Source organism: Meles meles, chromosome Y, assembly GCF_922984935.1.
Source record: "Meles meles chromosome Y, mMelMel3.1 paternal haplotype, whole genome shotgun sequence".
Lineage (NCBI taxonomy): Eukaryota > Metazoa > Chordata > Mammalia > Carnivora > Mustelidae > Meles > Meles meles.
Genome location: NC_060088.1, coordinates 12757790 through 12775432, shown reverse-complemented (window position 1 = coordinate 12775432; position 17643 = coordinate 12757790). Strand labels below are relative to the sequence as shown.

General features: G+C 36.4%; 1 protein-coding gene across 2 annotated transcripts in view; it reads right to left on the bottom strand.

Moving 5' to 3' along the window:
* The window catches only part of LOC123935823 (probable ubiquitin carboxyl-terminal hydrolase FAF-X), a 157555-nt gene that overhangs the window by 11067 nt on the left and 128845 nt on the right, over positions 1–17643 (bottom strand). For both annotated transcript variants that reach the window (XM_045996623.1, XM_045996624.1), the window contains exons 32-38: positions 16602–16792; positions 10167–10340; positions 8745–8886; positions 6894–7641; positions 6141–6264; positions 4353–4578; positions 3681–3810 (exon numbers count right to left, since the gene is read on the bottom strand). In XM_045996623.1, the coding sequence (XP_045852579.1) occupies positions 3681–3810; positions 4353–4578; positions 6141–6264; positions 6894–7641; positions 8745–8886; positions 10167–10340; positions 16602–16792 (1735 nt within the window). The remainder of the gene's footprint in view (positions 1–3680; positions 3811–4352; positions 4579–6140; positions 6265–6893; positions 7642–8744; positions 8887–10166; positions 10341–16601; positions 16793–17643) is intronic.

Genomic DNA, 17643 nt, shown 5'->3' with positions numbered 1-17643 from the left:
TTTCCCTTCTATCACAATATTTTATATTCCATTAAAATTCTTTTTTTATGTGTGCTTTTTTTTTTTTTTAATATTTTATTTATTTATTTGACACAGAGAGAGAGAGAGAGATCACAAGTAGAGCAGCAGACAGAGAGAGAGGGGGAAGCAGGCTCTCTGCAGAGCAGAGAGCCCGATGCGGGGCTCGATCCCAGTACCCTGAGACCATGACCTGAGCCGAAGGCAGCGGCTTAACCCACTGAGCCACCCAGGTGCCCCTAAAATTCTTTTTTTAAATTAAAATATTTTATTTATTTATTTGAGAGAGAGAGAGATCACAGGTAGGCAGAGAGGCAGGCAGAGAGAGGGGGGAAAGCAGGCTCCCCAACAAGCAGGGAGCCCGACATGGGGCTTGACTCCAGGGCCCCGAGACCATGACAGGAGCCAAAGACAGAGGCTTAACCCACTGAGTCACCCAGGTGCCCTATCTCATTAAAATTCTTTACGCATTACCGTATTCCCAGGACCAAAAAGACAGGTTCACGATGTTTTATGTGAAATTCAAAAATCCTGAAAAACCTAGTGTTTATTTATTTTATTTTTTTTTAAATAATGCTGGTGTTGGAATGCCTGGATGGCTCAGTAGGGTAGCATCTGCCTCCGGCTCAGGTCATCAACCTAGGGTCCTGGGATTGAGTCCTACATCAGGCTCCGGCTCAGCAGGGAACCTGCTTCTCCCTTGTTTGTGATCTCTCTCTCTGGCAAATAAATAAATCTCTGGAAAAAAATAATGTTCATGTTACAACACATTTTTTGGTGGAGCCTGCCTGGTTTTAACTGTTCTGATACTCCCCAGCCATTGTCACAGAATGAATATTTATTACTGAAATATTCAGTTGTTTGATTATGGGGTGCTGCTGCAGACCTTACTAAGAAAGGTCAAAGAACGTATGGCTTCAGGAGGGCATGTCCTGCATGGAGCACTGGGTGTTATATGTGAACAATGAATGAATCATGGAACACTACATCAAAAACTAATGACCTACTGTACGGTGACCAATGTAACACAATTAAAAAAAAGAAATTATGGGAGAAATGTTAGGTTAAAATATGAAATAAAGTGAAAATTTTCATGGAAAAGAAAAGAATGTATGGCATATGCAATGTTTCACCTTTCAAAAATCCAAAAATATTCTGAAACCTAAAATAAGGCTTTAAGGATTTAATATTAAGATTTATCAATGCATAATTATTTATGGCAAAATAAATTACTATTAAACTCTACTATGGACCAATAATAAATGACATGTAAATAATAACTGAAATGAAAATACGAAAATTATAGGTATGCCTCGGTGGCTCTGTTGCTTAAGCATCTGACTCTTGATTTTGGCTCAGGTCATGATTTCGGGATCATGGGACTGAGCCCCTTGTCAGGTTTTGCACTGGAGCTAGCTTAAGATTCTGTCTCTCTCTCCCTCTGCCCCGCTCCCAACCACACATGCTTTCATGTGCACTTTTTTTTTTTTTTAAAGATTTTTTTATTTATTTGAAAGACAGAAATTACAAGTAGGCGGAGAGGCAGGCACAGAGAGAGAGGAGGAAGCAGGCTCCCTGCTGAGCAGAGAGCCCGACGCAGGGCTCGATCCCAGGACTCTGGGATCATGACCTGAGCCGAAGGCAGAGGCTTTAACCCACTGAACCACCCAGGTGCCCCTTTCATGTGCACTCTTCAAAACAAAACAAAACAAAACAAAACAAAAAAACCCAACCAAAACCTATAAAATATCATTTCTGTGAATGTTTAAATTTAATAGTTTTGCATTAAAAATATGAATGAAAATAAGGATAACCTCCTCCACAAAACTTGGCAGTTCTTTCTGCCCATGTATCCTGTCCCTGTGCTATAATAAAAGTATCTTTGTGCACCAGAAAAAGAAGAACAATGTGTGCTTGTTTGTGTTGATGCCCTCGTCCCTCTTAACTAGAAGATTCCCAGAATCTCAATTAGAGATACATAAGGGAAAGGATAATACACTACAGAAACAAGGGGGTGGTGGGGGGGAAGAGAACAAAAGTAAAGTTTTCTATTAAGTAATCAGCAGTGACTAATAGGTTCATACAGATTATACTTTACAAAGAGGAATGTCTGGATAACAATTTAACCGTGGATACAAAATATCTGTAATTAAAATGTTCTCTGGGGTATGCCTGGGTGGCTCAATTGATTAAGCATCTGCCTTTGGCTCAGGTCATGATCCCAGGGTTCTGGGATGGAGTCCCACATTGGGCTCCCTGCTCAGCTTCTCCCTTTCTGTCCCCTGATGCTCCTTGCACCTCATACTCTTGCTGTTTTTTAAATAAATAAAACCTTTAAAAATAAATAAAATGACCTCTGAATCAATTCCTCATAAACTTCTACCCAAATATATTAATATTGTAAAATTTTCAACTAAACTACATCTCAAAAGATTAGTAATTCTGAGCTACTGGTGCATCAAAATCTGAATCACTGATGTTTAAACTTTATAATATAAATGTAAGAAGTTTACTCTTCCTAAACTCTTAGTAAACAATAATTTATAAGAATATTAAAAATTTTAGAAAATTTCTTATGTATATTCTTGACTATCCATCCATTCAGAAAACAGTGACTAAGAACTACTGTGCAAAAAACCCTGATCACAAGGATTTAATACTCTAGTTGTGGTGGGCATGACAAAAAAACTTAAAAATTTAATCAAAAAACAATAGAATAAAAAGCCTAACAAAAAAATATGGTGTAACAATTTAAGTAAGCACTCTGGAACAACTAAGAAGAAATGAACAACAGAAAAGCATATTTTGAAGTTATTGATTTCAACAGAAATTAGTAACTTATGTACATTTCACTGCCTTCAATTTATTTTAACAAAAACACAGATATATACAATGCAACTTCTTTAAGAAATGATTCTTTTTTCCTTAAAGATTTTATTTGTTTGAGAGAGACAGAGTGTGAGAGAGAGAACATTGAGGGGGAAGGGGCGAGGGTCAGAAAGAGAAGCAGGCTCCCTGCGGAGCAGGGAGCCCAATGAGGTACTTGATCCTAGGACTCTAGGATCATGACCTGAGCTGAAAGCAGTCACTTAACCAATTGAGCCACACAGGCGCCCCATAGTCAGTGATTCCTAAAACTGACAAATATAACCACCTGGGATCTTTCGGAAAATGAAAATGAATTCTGATCCATATCATGTGGGATACAGCGTGTGAAACAGTTTTTTAAAACCAGTATTAGGAGACAAAAAATATGAGCAAAACTGCATAAATTACCGGAATCCAAGATGAGAATTCCCATTAAAAAGTGATACACAGGGGCGCCTGGGTGGCTCAGTGGGTTAAGCCGCTGCCTTCGGCTCGGGTCATGATCTCGGGGTCCTGGGATCAAGTCCCACATCGGGCTCTCTGCTCAGCGGAGAGCCTGCTTCCCTTCCTCTCTCTCTGCCTGCCTCTCTTGTGATTTCTCTCTGTCAAATAAATAAATCTTTAAAAAAAAAAAAAGTGATACACAAAATCTGCAATGGATTTTAACTACATAAATATGGACTCCTACTTCTGTTTCAGAAGAAATTAGATCTCATCACTGCATTAAAATACATTCATCAATTTAGTACTAAATGTGAAATAATACATTATATGGAATTATAAAGAATTCTTACCTAAATTGGCATACATTACAAACAGATTGAAATATTGTTGTAAATGACGGCCATGCTCTGAAACCTCTCTTCTGAGGAGATTTAATACTGCTCTTAGTAAGTGATCACTCAAGCTTAAGTTATCACATGCCTGTGAAGAATAAAATATTTTATTAGCAACCAGATGGAGAAAAGGATACTTCCCATATGTATGTTTGCATTAGGGGTATGTTCACATACATGACTGCATTAGGCAGGAATATCAGGAAGGAAATTACTAAAAGCAGTTGCTTTATAGAGATGGAAGAGCTGGAAATTTCATTGTACGTCTTAACTGTTTTAACTGCAAAAAAATAAATCCATGTGTACAGTTTTACGCTAAATAGGCATATTTAGCCATTATAATAGGCAAATTTAGCCATTATAAAAGTAAACCCTCCCTGAATATATGTAATCTGAATACTTACTACATAACGGCTAGTAACTGAATAATGGAAGAAATTTTCCTTATATTCTGAAAGCATCCAATAATCATACCCATTGCTATGAAATAATTTTAATAAACTCAATAGTTTACGCATAGCTATATATATATGGTATACATGTAAAACAAACGCATATGTTTAGTGATTTGATCTTGGAGGGAAAAAGAATTTACTTGTATTTCACTGTTAGAGAAAAGCTTTCAATTACCTGACCAGTAAGTCCAGGAGATGTAAATGATGAAGGACAAGGCCCATCTTGCAAAGAAAAATGTGCAATAAATACTATAAGTTTTGCAAATGCACCCCTCACTTCTGCACTAGGGCACTCAAGGAGATATTCAGAGAAGCGATTTGAAACATTAAAAAGAACATTATGAGCAAACCAAAACCGCACATTTTTGCTATGACGGAGTAGAATGCACAGTGCATCATACCTAAAACAGAAAAATATATGAATGTCAACTTTTATTAATGTGCTTCTGTTTTGATTTCTATAGTGAACCAACAAACTTCTATGAATCAAATAAAAAAGAAAGTTCCCTATAACTAATGGTCATGGTTGGTTTTAGGTACAGTATCAGAACTGATCTAGTCTTACAGTCACAAAATGAATTACATGAGAACTTGTGTTGATGCATATGTATTATCTTTTTTTTTTTTTAAAGATTTTATTTATTTATTTGACAGAGAGATCACAAGTAGGCAGAGAGGCAGGCAGAGAGAGAGGAGGAAGCAGGCTCCCCGCAGAGCAGAGAGCCCGATGCGGGGCTCGATCCCAGGACCCTGAAATCATGACCTGAGCCGAAGGCAGCGGCTTAACCCACTGAGCCACCCAGGCGCCCCTGCATATGTATTTTCAGATCCCCTCCTGATGGGAGTGATCTTCTATTCTGAAAGATGCTGAAAACAGCTGTTAGATAAGGTATTATAATGTCCTCCTTACTTTTACAATTAGAAACTTAAGTCTGTAAACACTTAAAAAAAATTCCATATTGGGGTGCCTGTGTGGCTCAGTGGGTTAAGCCTCAGCCTTTGGCGTAGGTCATGATCTCAGGGTCTTGGGATCGAGCCCCACATCGGCCTCTCTGTTCATCAGGGAGCCTGCTCCCCCCCCAACCCCTGGCCTGCTGCTCTGCCTACTTGTGATCTCTCAGTCAGTCAGATGAATAAATAAAATCTTTAAAAAAAAAAGGGGCGCTTGAGTGGCTTACTGGGTTAAAGCCTCTGCCTTCAGCTCCGGTCATGATCTGCTTTCTCCCCTCTCTCTCTGCCGGCTGCTCTGCCTACTTGTGATCTCTGTCTGTCAAATAAAAAAACAAAACAAAACAAAAAAAAAACACAAAACTTCCATATTTTTAAACGTATGTCAAAATTCCATCTAGATAGGGGCGCCTGGGTGGCTCAGTGGGTTAAAGCCTGTTTTCGGCTCAGGTCACGATCCCAGGGTTCTGGGATCAAGCCCCACATCAGGCTCTCTGCTCAGCAGGGAGCCTGCTTCCTCCTCTCTCTCCCTGCCTGCCTCTCTACTAGTAATCTCTGTCTATCAAATAAATAAATAAAATCTTAAAAAAAAGTTCCATCTAGGGCGCCTGGATGGCTCAGTGGGTTAAGCTGCTGCCTTTGGCTTGGGTCATGATCTCAGGGTCCTGGGATTGAGTCCCGCATCGGGCTCTCGGCTCAGCAGGGAGCCTGCTTCCCTCTCTCTCTCTCTGCCTGCCTCTCTATCTACTTGTGATCTCTGTCAAATAAATAAATAAAATCTTAAAAAAAAAAATTCCATCTAGATAAAGCTTAAAACTTTCATGATGAAACAGTAAAAGATAAAACTTAACAGAAATAGGAGTCAATTTTTTGAATAGAAGGCATACTAAGACTAAGCAATTTTAATACTTTCAACACTACCACCAAATTTTTATCCTATGTTTGAAATAAGATTCTCATGGCTAGGGAAAAATAAAGCAGTTCAGTAATATGAATAAAATTCAAAGTCATGTACCAATCACTGGCAGGGCCACGGACAATTTTCTTGGTGTGAAATCCAGTGGTAAAGAGGAATCTAGCTGCAAGCTGAATACTAATCATAGTGATTTCTTCTGCTTCAGGCAACAAGTGATCTTGTCCTTTAAAAAAACATACATATAAACAAAGAAGCCCAATGTTAAAAAGATCTTAGCTAAAAGTAATCTTTGGTTTCTATCTTAGCACTTCACAAAACCATGTTTCAAACTCTTGTTTGAGGTAAATTATAAATAAAAGCTCATCTATATTCCTAGATACTGAGTATCACTACTCAAAAATACATTTAACATTTGACTTCAACATAATGAACTAAAAGTGCTGACACTGGGACACCTGGGTGGCTCAGTTAAGCATCTGCCTTTGGTCATGATCCTAGAGTTCTGGGATCAAGTCCCACATGGGGCTCCTTGGTTGGCAGAAAGTCTGCTTCACCCTCTGCCTGCTCTGCCTGTCCTACCTGCCATTCCCTGCACTTATGCTCTCTCCTTCTGTCCCTCTCTGACAAATACAAAAAGAGAAATCTTCAATTTAAAAAAAAGCTGACATCTTCAAAATAAAATGAGGCTAATCATTTTCCAAAGAAAAAAAGGAAAAAGACATCTGAAGGGAACTGAAAGAAACCTTCAGAAAACTGAAGGAAAATATTAATATGCATTTATGGCTGAAAAAATCCTGTAAGTGAAATAAAAATTATTCTTCATTGGTAAAAAGCTAAACTCCAGAAACTTACCTGGAGCAGGGCTTAGATAAATACCATTACATGTAAGCAGTTTTTTCAAAAACTGAAAATACTCTAAACTGTACTGCATTTGGTTATGCATGAATTGCACATTTTGTTTCCGAACACTTCTCTCAATGGCTGGTGACATAATTTGATGGGGTCTTGTGATAGTTAGCTCTGATATATATCTTATCATCTCATCATCTTGGTCTATTGTGTCCATTCGTTCATAAAAAAGTATATAAGCATTCCACCATCTTTTCTGGCGCCTGTATGACATTCGCTTCATCATATGATCAAATACTTCTCCCATGTACTCTCCACCAAAACACTGATTTTTCATTTCTTCATCATCATCCATTTTACATTCTGTTACATCTCCGTCATCAAATTTATACCAGCGATTTCTCTCACCATCTTTACCATTCCTTTGAATGATGTAAGAATAATAATGTCCTCCACTTGCTTGACCACTGTGTACAAGCACACCCACAAGTCTGTATTTCGTGCTTCCTGTTGTTTCACTTTCAGACTGCTCATTCTGTTGTATCAAGTGCTTGTCTGGATTTACATTATTTTCTTCCAGTTTTGTAACACCTGGTACTGTGTAAGGTTCCATGTCTAGCTCTCGTGGAAATTCAAAATAATCATTGAATTTAATTGCACATTCTCTTTCCCAGTCATAGTCAAATCGTTTCAATTGTATAGCAAGAACAGGAGGCAACTTTTTAATTAGCAAGCGCTTTACTGTATCAACCTACAATAAACAGTGAATATAAACAGGTGCTTTTATAACCCAAATAAAACACAAAAAATTTAAAGATTTATTCAGAAAGAGAAATACATGAAAATGAATACAATCAAGATCATTTTGTACTTTCGCAAAACATTTATACTAACCCTAAAAATATGTAATTATGGTCTCATGTGACATAGAAATTAATGGCTACATGTTTCCATACTCTACTTCTATCTGATCATGTTACTTTTCTGATGTTTATTTCTATGCTAATGAACAGAACCTGCTGTAAGCAAACTTAAATACTGTACATAATAACAGCATCTAATACATATGGCACTTATGGTCACATAATATGCTAAATGCTGCACACATATTAACGTATTTAATTCTGTTCTGAAAAGGTCCTACCTCAAGGTCCATAGTTGAAAATATGGGGAGAAAGAGTGATAGGATATGTAAAAAACAGACTGCCTCAGAGGAAACTGTCTGACATCTGTAGGTAGCAGACAATATTATGGGTTTAGAGATCATGATCTAAATGGTGCTTAATGTTAGAATAATACAGGTAGTTAGGGAATGAGAGTAGGGTTCAGAAAAATATTTCTGTAATATCCACCTCCAGTGACATGTTATCATTCCATTTCTAACTGTTTAAGTTGCTAGAATAAAATTAATTGGCTGGGTTGAGAAAATGAAATCTGGTGTTTAAAAAATTGCAAGTGGTTATGAAAATCTGATGTAACCAAATAAAATGAGTGATTCTAAACATGAAGAACAGTATTTTCTATCATCAGCCCTTCTAGTTTGAGGAATTCAATAGCAACTGTGACATCTAAAATGAATCATCCAAAGAAATGGTTTTAAGTCCACTGGCTGTATTTTCTCTCAATAGTTTACCTGACAAATCTTTAAATAAGTTATTGTAACTGCTTCTTTGCCATGACTGTAACAAAGCAGAGCTAGAAGAGTTTGATGCTGAACACAAGCAACTCTAACATCTTCCAGTTCTGCTGACATATGACATATGGCACTTATGGTCACATAATGTCACATTATGTTATTGACACATAATGTAACATGTCAGTTATTACTGATTTTTAAAATCAGACAGTACTTACCTTTTTATCACATTTTTCACATCGATATGCATTTGCACCTTCCAATAAATCTCCTTTGATATACTGTTCCAAAGAATCAAGAAGGTTTTGGTGATTTCTAATATCTACATTCAGAGTTGTAAAAGATTCTTCACACTCGTATCTAAAGATATTATTTTAAGAGACAAAACGATTTATTCCTTGGTTTCTAGTTATCCTTTAGTGGTAAATTTGATGCAAATTGTATTTTTAGTCTCTATTATATCATGTCAAATGCATTAGTTAGAGAGTTATTAATAAGCTTGTAGTTATCTTTTTATTTTTTGGAAGATTTTATTTGAGACCAAGAAAGAGAACATGAAAAGGGGAAGTGGGGCAGAGGGAGATGAAGGGCAAGAAGCAGACTACCAGCTGAGCAGGGAGCTCGAACTTGATCCCAGGACCGAGAGATCCAGACTCGAGCCAAAGGCAGATGCTTAACTGACTGAGCCACCCAGGCGTCCCAAGCTTATAGCAACTTTTTTTTTTCTTTTTTTAAAGATTTTATTTATTTATGTGACAGAGATCACAGTAGGCAGAGAGGCAGGCAGAGAGAGAGGAGGAAGTAGGCTCCCGCTGAGCAGAGAACCCGATTTGGGGCTCGTTCCCAGGACCCTGGGATCATGACCTGAGCTGAAGACAGAGGCTTAACCCACTAAGCCACCCAGGCGCCCCAAGCTTATAGTTATCTTAATGAATTTACAGTTACCACTTGGTTTGTGTGTGCAAAATACTAGATTTTTTAAAAAGTTTTTTAAAGTCATCTCTATCCCAAATGTGGGGCCCAATCTCATGACCTGAAGATCAAGAAATTCATGCTCTACGGACTAAGCCAGGAAAGTGACCCTATATTGGACACTTTTTTTTTTTTTAAAGATTTTATTTATTTATTTGAGATAGAGAGTGAGAGAGAGAGCATGAGCAGGGTAAGTAGCAGTGTGAGGGAGAAGCAGACCCCCTGCTGAGCAGGGAGCCTGATGGGATCAAGCCCTGAGCCAAAGGCAGCCAGCCGCTTCACTGCCTGAGGCACCCACACATCCCTCTTTACATTCTATCATTACCTTCATAAAAAAACCTGCTAGGAAAAAAAACCCTGTTAGGCATATTCATCCCTATCTCACAGATAAAGAACTGGAGAAGTGGGAGGGGGGCTTTCAAAGAGATTAATCTGGTATACTTTATGAGGAAGAGTTGTAATTTGAAGTTAGGCCTGTCTGACCTCACTGGTTAAGTTGTTTATATTCTTTCATAGTGCTTGCTACCTATGTTGTGTTTTAGTAATTCGTGAGGGCATGTAGAGCCTGCTTAAGATTGTCCCCCCGGTGAGGCGCCCCGGTAATCAGTCAGTTAAGTCTTCGGCTTATACTAAAAATTGGAGAAATAAAAACCTTAATTAGCACTTACCTATGGGGGCAGCCTTGGCAAATTTTCTGATCAGCGAAGGAACCGCCCAGGACTTGACTTAATATAGCTGGATGTCCTAAAGCTTTTAAAGCTTCATCTAGACTATCCACCAAAGAATTAAAAAACTCTAAGGCATCATGTTGTTCCCGAAGGTTAACAGGTTCACCCCAAAGCCTGAGGAAAAAAAAACCAAACCCAGAATAAAGTTCAAAGTTTAATAAAATATAATAAACATATTTATATTATATATTATATTATATGAATAAATATAATAGTTACTATGCCCCCAGAATATCCATATTTTACCTTTCATAATCACTACAAAAATGTCAGAAATGTAAGCTAAGCCTTTATTCATATCGGAAGTGGAAATAAAGCAGTAAACACTATCTACTGAGTAGCAATGGTAATGGAAATGAAGTTTGCAGTAAAAACTATACTCCAATGTCAAAGAATTGCCATAAAATTATGGATAGCAGGCTTTAAAAATGGTGTCCTCCAAAAAAAAAAAAAAAAAAAAAAGAATGGTGTCTTCTATATGGAACAGTGTATTTGGGCATTTTCAATTCAGGTAAAGAGCATTAACATAAGAAGGAAAACCCATTCTTATATGGTTGTTTTAAGTAACTACTACTTTGACATTTAGTTCTTAAATCTTCCATGCCATTTTGGAAAGTTCACAGCAATTTATTCTTTTTTTTTTTTTTTTTAAAGATTTTATTTATTTGACAGAGAGATGACAAGTAGGCAGAGAGGCAGGCAGAGTGAGAGGGGTGAAGCAGGCTCGCTGCAGAGCAGAGAGCCAGATGCGGGGCTCGATCCCGGAACCCTGGGATGATGACCTGAGCCAAAGGCAGAGGTTTTAACCCACTGAGCCACCCAGGCGCCCCCACAGCAATTTATTCTTAACTAAAGTTATTTTTCCAAATGAAAAAAGAAAAGCTTTGTCCTGTTCTAGAGTAATTTCCAGTAATCCAAATGAATTTAAGATTTAGTCCAGGCGTGCCTGTTTGGCTCACTCAGTAGAGCATGCAACTCCTGTTCTGAGGGTTGTGAGTTTGAGGCCCTCATTATTAGCAGTTTACTTAAAAAAAGTTAAAAAAATAAAAATTAAGTTAGGCCAACAGATCCTGAGAAGACGAAATACCAAGTATATGAACAAAAAATGAGACCTGTTTTTGTTAATATCAGGTTATGATGGATGGTATTAGTAACATTTAGTGGTTATAGAATAATAATATACATAAGGGAATAAAATAAACTCATTTTCAGCAAAACATGGTAAAATGTTAAAATTTGGTAAGGAGGTTTATTATCTTTCGTGTGTGGTATGCTTTTACAATTTAAAAAACTAGTTGCTTATTTTTTATTTTTAGCTGATGTTTTTTAAGAATTAATTTTAATTTTATAGATAATAACATGCAATCTTTTTGGAGCACAATATGTATGATACCAAATGCAGACAGTTGGTGTAATGACCACCAAAATCAATACAGCACATCATATCTCAGTCCTCACCCTCTCCCCCCCATCTCCTAAGGCTACAATGTTAGTAGCAAACCCTCCATACTCTTAATTTCTAGAAACTAACTTTTTTTGTTTTTATAGTATTGACCTGAAGTACTATTTTTTCAAAGTTACTTGAGTTTTGCTCTTTCAACATTTCTGGTGTTTGGAATGTTTGGAACACACAAATACTTTCCCCCTACAATTTAATTTTTAAAAACAATTTTGTGATAACTGTAGAATCACACAGAGTTCTAAAAAATAACACAAAATATACCCTCTGTGTCTTTTGCACAGTTACCCCTGTGGTAACATCTTATGAAACTACAGAATATCACAATCAAGACAGTAATAGTGACACAAGCTCCAATGTTACTAAGATTTCTATAGGCTTACTTCTACTTCTGTGTGGCATTTAGTTTTATGAAATTTTGTGACTTCTGTGTATTTGTGTCAAGATACAGAACAGTTAACCACCATAAGGCTCTCTCAATCATTCATTCTACGATCATACCCAACTACCTGCCACCCATTCTCAACCTCTGGCAAACACTAGTCTGTCTTTCATTTCTAAAACTTCATCATTTCTAACATTTTGTATGTAGAGAATTACATAGTATGTAGCCTTCTGGAGTTGGCCTTTTTCACTCAGCAAAATGCTGAGATTCACCCAAGTTGCTGCATGTACCAAGACTTTTTTTGGGGAAGATTTATTTATTTGGCAGAGTGAGACATAGTGAGAGAAGGAATACAAGCAGGGGGAATGGGAGAGGGAGATGCAGACTTCCTGCCAAGTGGGGAGCCTGATACGGGGCTCGATCCCAGGTCCTTGGGATCTAACTTGATCCAAAAGGAGATGCTTAATGACTGAGCCACCAAGGCACCCCACGTTCTTTGTTTTTACTATCTGAGTGTACCAATTCATTTAACGACTGAGCTGTGGAAGAGCATCTTGGTTATTCCCAGTCTGGTGCTACTCAGAGCTGCTCTGAATATCTGTGTATAAGTTTTGGTGTCAACCTAAATTTTCTTTTCTCTGGCATAATTGTTCAGGACTGCAACTACTAGAATATAGAAGAAACTGCTAAATTGCCTTCTAGGATAGTTGAATTATTTTATATTCACACCAGCAACAGGTGATCCCATTTCTCAGTATCCCAGCCAGTACTAGTGTTGCCACTACATTTATTTTACTAATCCCATATGTGTACTGATCTCTCATATGCTTTCTCTCTTTACTTTTAATTCACAGCATTAAATTTAAATTTGATATTTTGCATGGTACAGATAATTTATACCTGCTTTTTAATTCATCTAATAATCTGTGGCTTTTAATTGGACCAATTTCATTTTATGTTACTACTGAAATAACTACATTTAGGCATATTATCCTATTATTTTATTATGTGTCAGTTTTTTCTTTTCTATCCTTTTGGGAATTATTATATTTTTCTATTTCAATGAATTTGTTAGCTTTTTATCTATTATCTGTTATCTTTTAACATCTGCTCTATAAATAGTCGTACATCATCATGTAGAGTTCATGTTTTGGCATTCATATAACACACAGAAGTGGGGTACCTGGGTGACACAGCTGCTTAAGTGCCTTCAGATCAGGTCATGATCCCACCAACATGGGATTAAGCCCATATTGAGAGCCCCGTTTCAGGCACACTGCACTGCGGGAAATCTGCTCCCTCTCCCTCTGCCTCTACCCCTCTCAAAGAAATAAAATAAAATCTTAAAAAAAAAAAAACAAAAAATAAAGAAGAATCACAGCTAAATAAATAATGGCCTTCACTTTTCTCTTTGTTATGTTAAAATGTGTTAAATTAATAATATAATGAATGATTTCCTTTTCATTATTATTTTTGCTTTCAATATTTATACAAACTAAATCACAAAGTACTGTGAATACACAGTATTTCACATTTCTGACATTCTTTCATTTTTGAAATTCCAAATTTTCTCTGGTAAATTATCCTCCTCCAGAGGAATTTTGATTGTGAGGAAATTCTTCGCACATTTCCCTTTGAGAATGAACATACTTTATTCCCCTTCACTACTGAAGAATATTTTCACCAGAAATGAAATGTTAGGGTATTTGCTACTGCTTATTACTGTCATACCAAGAAATCACTGCAAAATTCAACATACTAAAGTATTCTGCCTTTGTTTTCTTCTATAAATTTTCTACTTTATACTTTTATTTCTTATGTTTACGTACTTGATCCAGATGGGGTCAATTATTATTAATACATATGCTGTACGGTCAAGGTTAAATGGATAAATGCTGAAAGCTTTTTTATAAGATTAGTACACAGGCAGGGATGCCTTATTTCTTCAAAGCACTGTAAGGACTGCTAGCCAGTACAAATTGGCAAATTAAGAAACACAAGTATTGAAAGTGGAAATCCTAAAGATTCCACAAAAAGCTGTTAGAACTTAAGCAACAAATTCAGCAAAGTTGAAGGATATAAAAATCAACATGTAAAAATCAGTATGGGGGATTACTGATGCATACAGAGTTTCAGTTTAGAAAAGAAGAAAGAAAAAAGCTCTCATTTCAGTGATGGTGAACAAAATGTAAATGTACTCAATGCCAATGAACTGTACACCGAAAAGCATTTAAAATGCTTTTATGGGGGTACCTAGGTGGCTCAGTGGGTTAGGGCCTCTGCCTTCGGCTCAGGTCATGATCCCAGAGTCTCTGCTTGGCAAGAAGCCTGCTTCCTCCTCTCTCTCTCTCTCTCTGCCTGCCTCTCTGCCTACTTGTGACCTCTCTCTGTCAAATAAATAAATAAAATCTTTAAAAAAAGAAAAAAAAAAAAAAAAAAAGGGAACTACCAAGAGAATGAAAAGCAAATCCACAGAATGGGAGAAAATATTTGTATATCACTTATCTGTAAGGCCTGGTACGATGATTATATTCTTAAACCAAAATAAAACAATAAATACATTAATAGATATTAAACACTATTATTCATGAGGGAAATGCAGAGTGGAACCACAATAATATATCACCTGACACCAACTAGGAAGGCCATCACAAAAACAAACAAAGAGAAAAGGAAAACGTAAAAATCAGGAACAAAATACTGATTATTAAAAAAACTGCAACCATCAAATTTTGCTGGTGACAAAGTAAAATGACTTGAAGGACAGGAACAGTTTGATGGTTCCTCAAAGTTAAGCAAAATTACTACATGCCCAGCACCTATACTGCTCATGTGTTTATGAATGAAATGAAAATCATACAAAAACTTTTATAACATGAATGCTGACAGAAGCACTATTCAAACAACCAAAAGAAAGAAACCAATGAAATGTCCATCTATTGATGAAGAAATAACCAAACTGTGGAGTATCCATCCACACAATGGAATATCATTCAGCCATGAAATGTAGTTCTGATACCTGCTAAAAAAATGGCTGAACCTTGAAAAACTTATGCTTTGTGGAAGCAGGTAGGTGAAAAATGCCATGTTACATAATTAAAATTATATAAAATAATGAAAACAGGCAAATTCATATGGAAAGAACATTAATTTTTTTGTTATTGTCAGTATAAGTAGGGAAAACCGGGGAATAACATTTTGAACGCATTAAACTGGCACTGAATTGTACATTTTTAAAAAGTTACAATTCATGATGGTGAATTTCATGTTCTATGTTTAGAATACAGGTAGCACAAAACTGCAGACAAACTGTGAGGTCCTCCATTAATTAAATGGAGAAAGTTACTGCAGATACATTACAAATTAAGTAAACACATTATAATTCGGGAGCAAAACTAAATATCTATACATCTTGCTATGTATGTAGAAATACACAGATACACACAAGACACACACATACAAATAACTGAATAAAAGATTTTAAGATAAAAGCTCAAAATACAGTAGCATAATAATTTGGAAAAACAAGAAATGCTGACTAGACCACTGAATAAAACCTTGAGTCAGACACAAGATAACCTAGGAAAAAAAAAGCACTGAAATAGAGGGGAGAAAAGGTATATGCTTGTGACAAAACAAGAGGAGGAAAGGGATATATCTGGAAAGAAGTATTATACATGCAAATCAGTCTTCTGACATAGATGAATAGTTCAATTTGTGGAACACAGAAATTTACAGATTGATAGTGTCATTTTAGTATCATATATATATAAATAATACAGATCTATCATACAGATATCTACATACATATATATATACAAAGAACTACCAGCCAACTGCAGTAAATGGGTTTTAATCCTGCATTTAAAAAAAATAACACTATTAACAAAAATTAAACAACTTGGTAAATTTAAAGAGTAACTTAAATGTAGTGATATTACATAATTTTTATTTAGGTGGGGTGATATTGTGGTTATGCTTATTTAAAAAAGAGATACATGGGCACCTGCGTGGCTCAGTGGGTTGAGCTGCTGCCTTCGGCTCAGGTCATGATCTCAGGGTCCTGGGATCGAGTCCCGCATTGGGCTCTCTGCTCAGCAGGGAGCCTGCTTCTCTCTCTCTCTCTCTCTCTCTCTCTGCCTGCCTCTCTGTCTACTTATGATCTCTCTCTGTCAAATAAATAAATAAAATCGTAAAAAAAAAAAAGATACATAAAAGAAAAAGCCATAATGTCTAATTTATTTCAGTTGAGAATTGCTGAATCCAGGAAACGACTACATATTAGTATTTTGTTTCTGCAGAAGTTTTCCCCAATAAAAAGTTAATTACATCTTAAGAAACCGAAGAATATGGCTTGCCTCCGTTTACATGATAGTTTTTACATCCCTCTACCAAGACAAAGATATAGAAAAAAACTAATGACATTAGATATCACTACCGTTAAAATATTAAATAATTATACATTATAATATATATGAATTTAAAGATAATATACTGATATTTTTATAAAATCCATCCACCCACAATATACCTGAACTGTTTCCAAAATCCTCTAGGCACATAGTATTGTAGTCGGGAAGCAGCTAAATGACCAAAGATGATCTGAAGATGTCTTAGGACACCAATATTGTATTCTTTCCTATCTTCTGTCTTACTCAAAGCTGGTTTGTCTTCAAATTGATGAGGATATCCAAATACATCATCTCGGGGATCAACATTACTCTAGAGACCAAAAAACAAACACCACCAACAACAAAACACAAAACACCAAAACCAAAAATAAATAAAAACCCATCATTGATGAGCTAGTCCTACTTCCGAAGTTGAGACAAATGATTTGCATTATTTTAAATTCCAAAGCACATACTTTTAATTTACAGTATTAGTGCTTATTCCTATAACTTCACAGATGAATTATTAATTAAAAATCATAAAAGAATAATCCTGAGGGGCGCCTAGGGCACAGTTAATTAAGTGTCCAACTCTTGTTTTGGGCTCAGGCCACGATCTCAAGCCCTGCATTGTGCTCTGCACTCAGAGGGGAGGTCTGCTTGATTCTCTCCCTTCTGCCCATCCTGTTCATGTTCTCACACTGTCTTTCTCTCTAGAATAAATAAATAAAGGATAATGATGATAAATAAATAGAGGAGGATAAATAAATGGAGGAGGTGGTAGTGGAGAAGGAAAGGGGGAAGAGGAAAAGGATCCTCAACACCCACTGGAGATAGTATAAGAAAAAATGATTTGTTCAATAGCCTAGATAAAGACAAATGAGTATTTGTTATAAATAACTTTGGGGGAAGAAAATTAGCCTTTTCAGGATTCATTTTCTCCTAGAGATAATGCATTCTTCCATACATGAAATAATTTATGTGGCATTCTCAGAATTACTAATAAATACAACAATTGAGACTACCTTTGGTAGAAACAGCATGGACAGAAGCTCTGAAGGTCTTAATCACACTCTCTATATAGCAAAATTTAGTTGTTTAACAGAGCACTGAACACTATTTTATATTGTTTGCTCTGTGTCAGAGGCTTATGACAGAAGTAGACAACACCCAGTTTCTGCC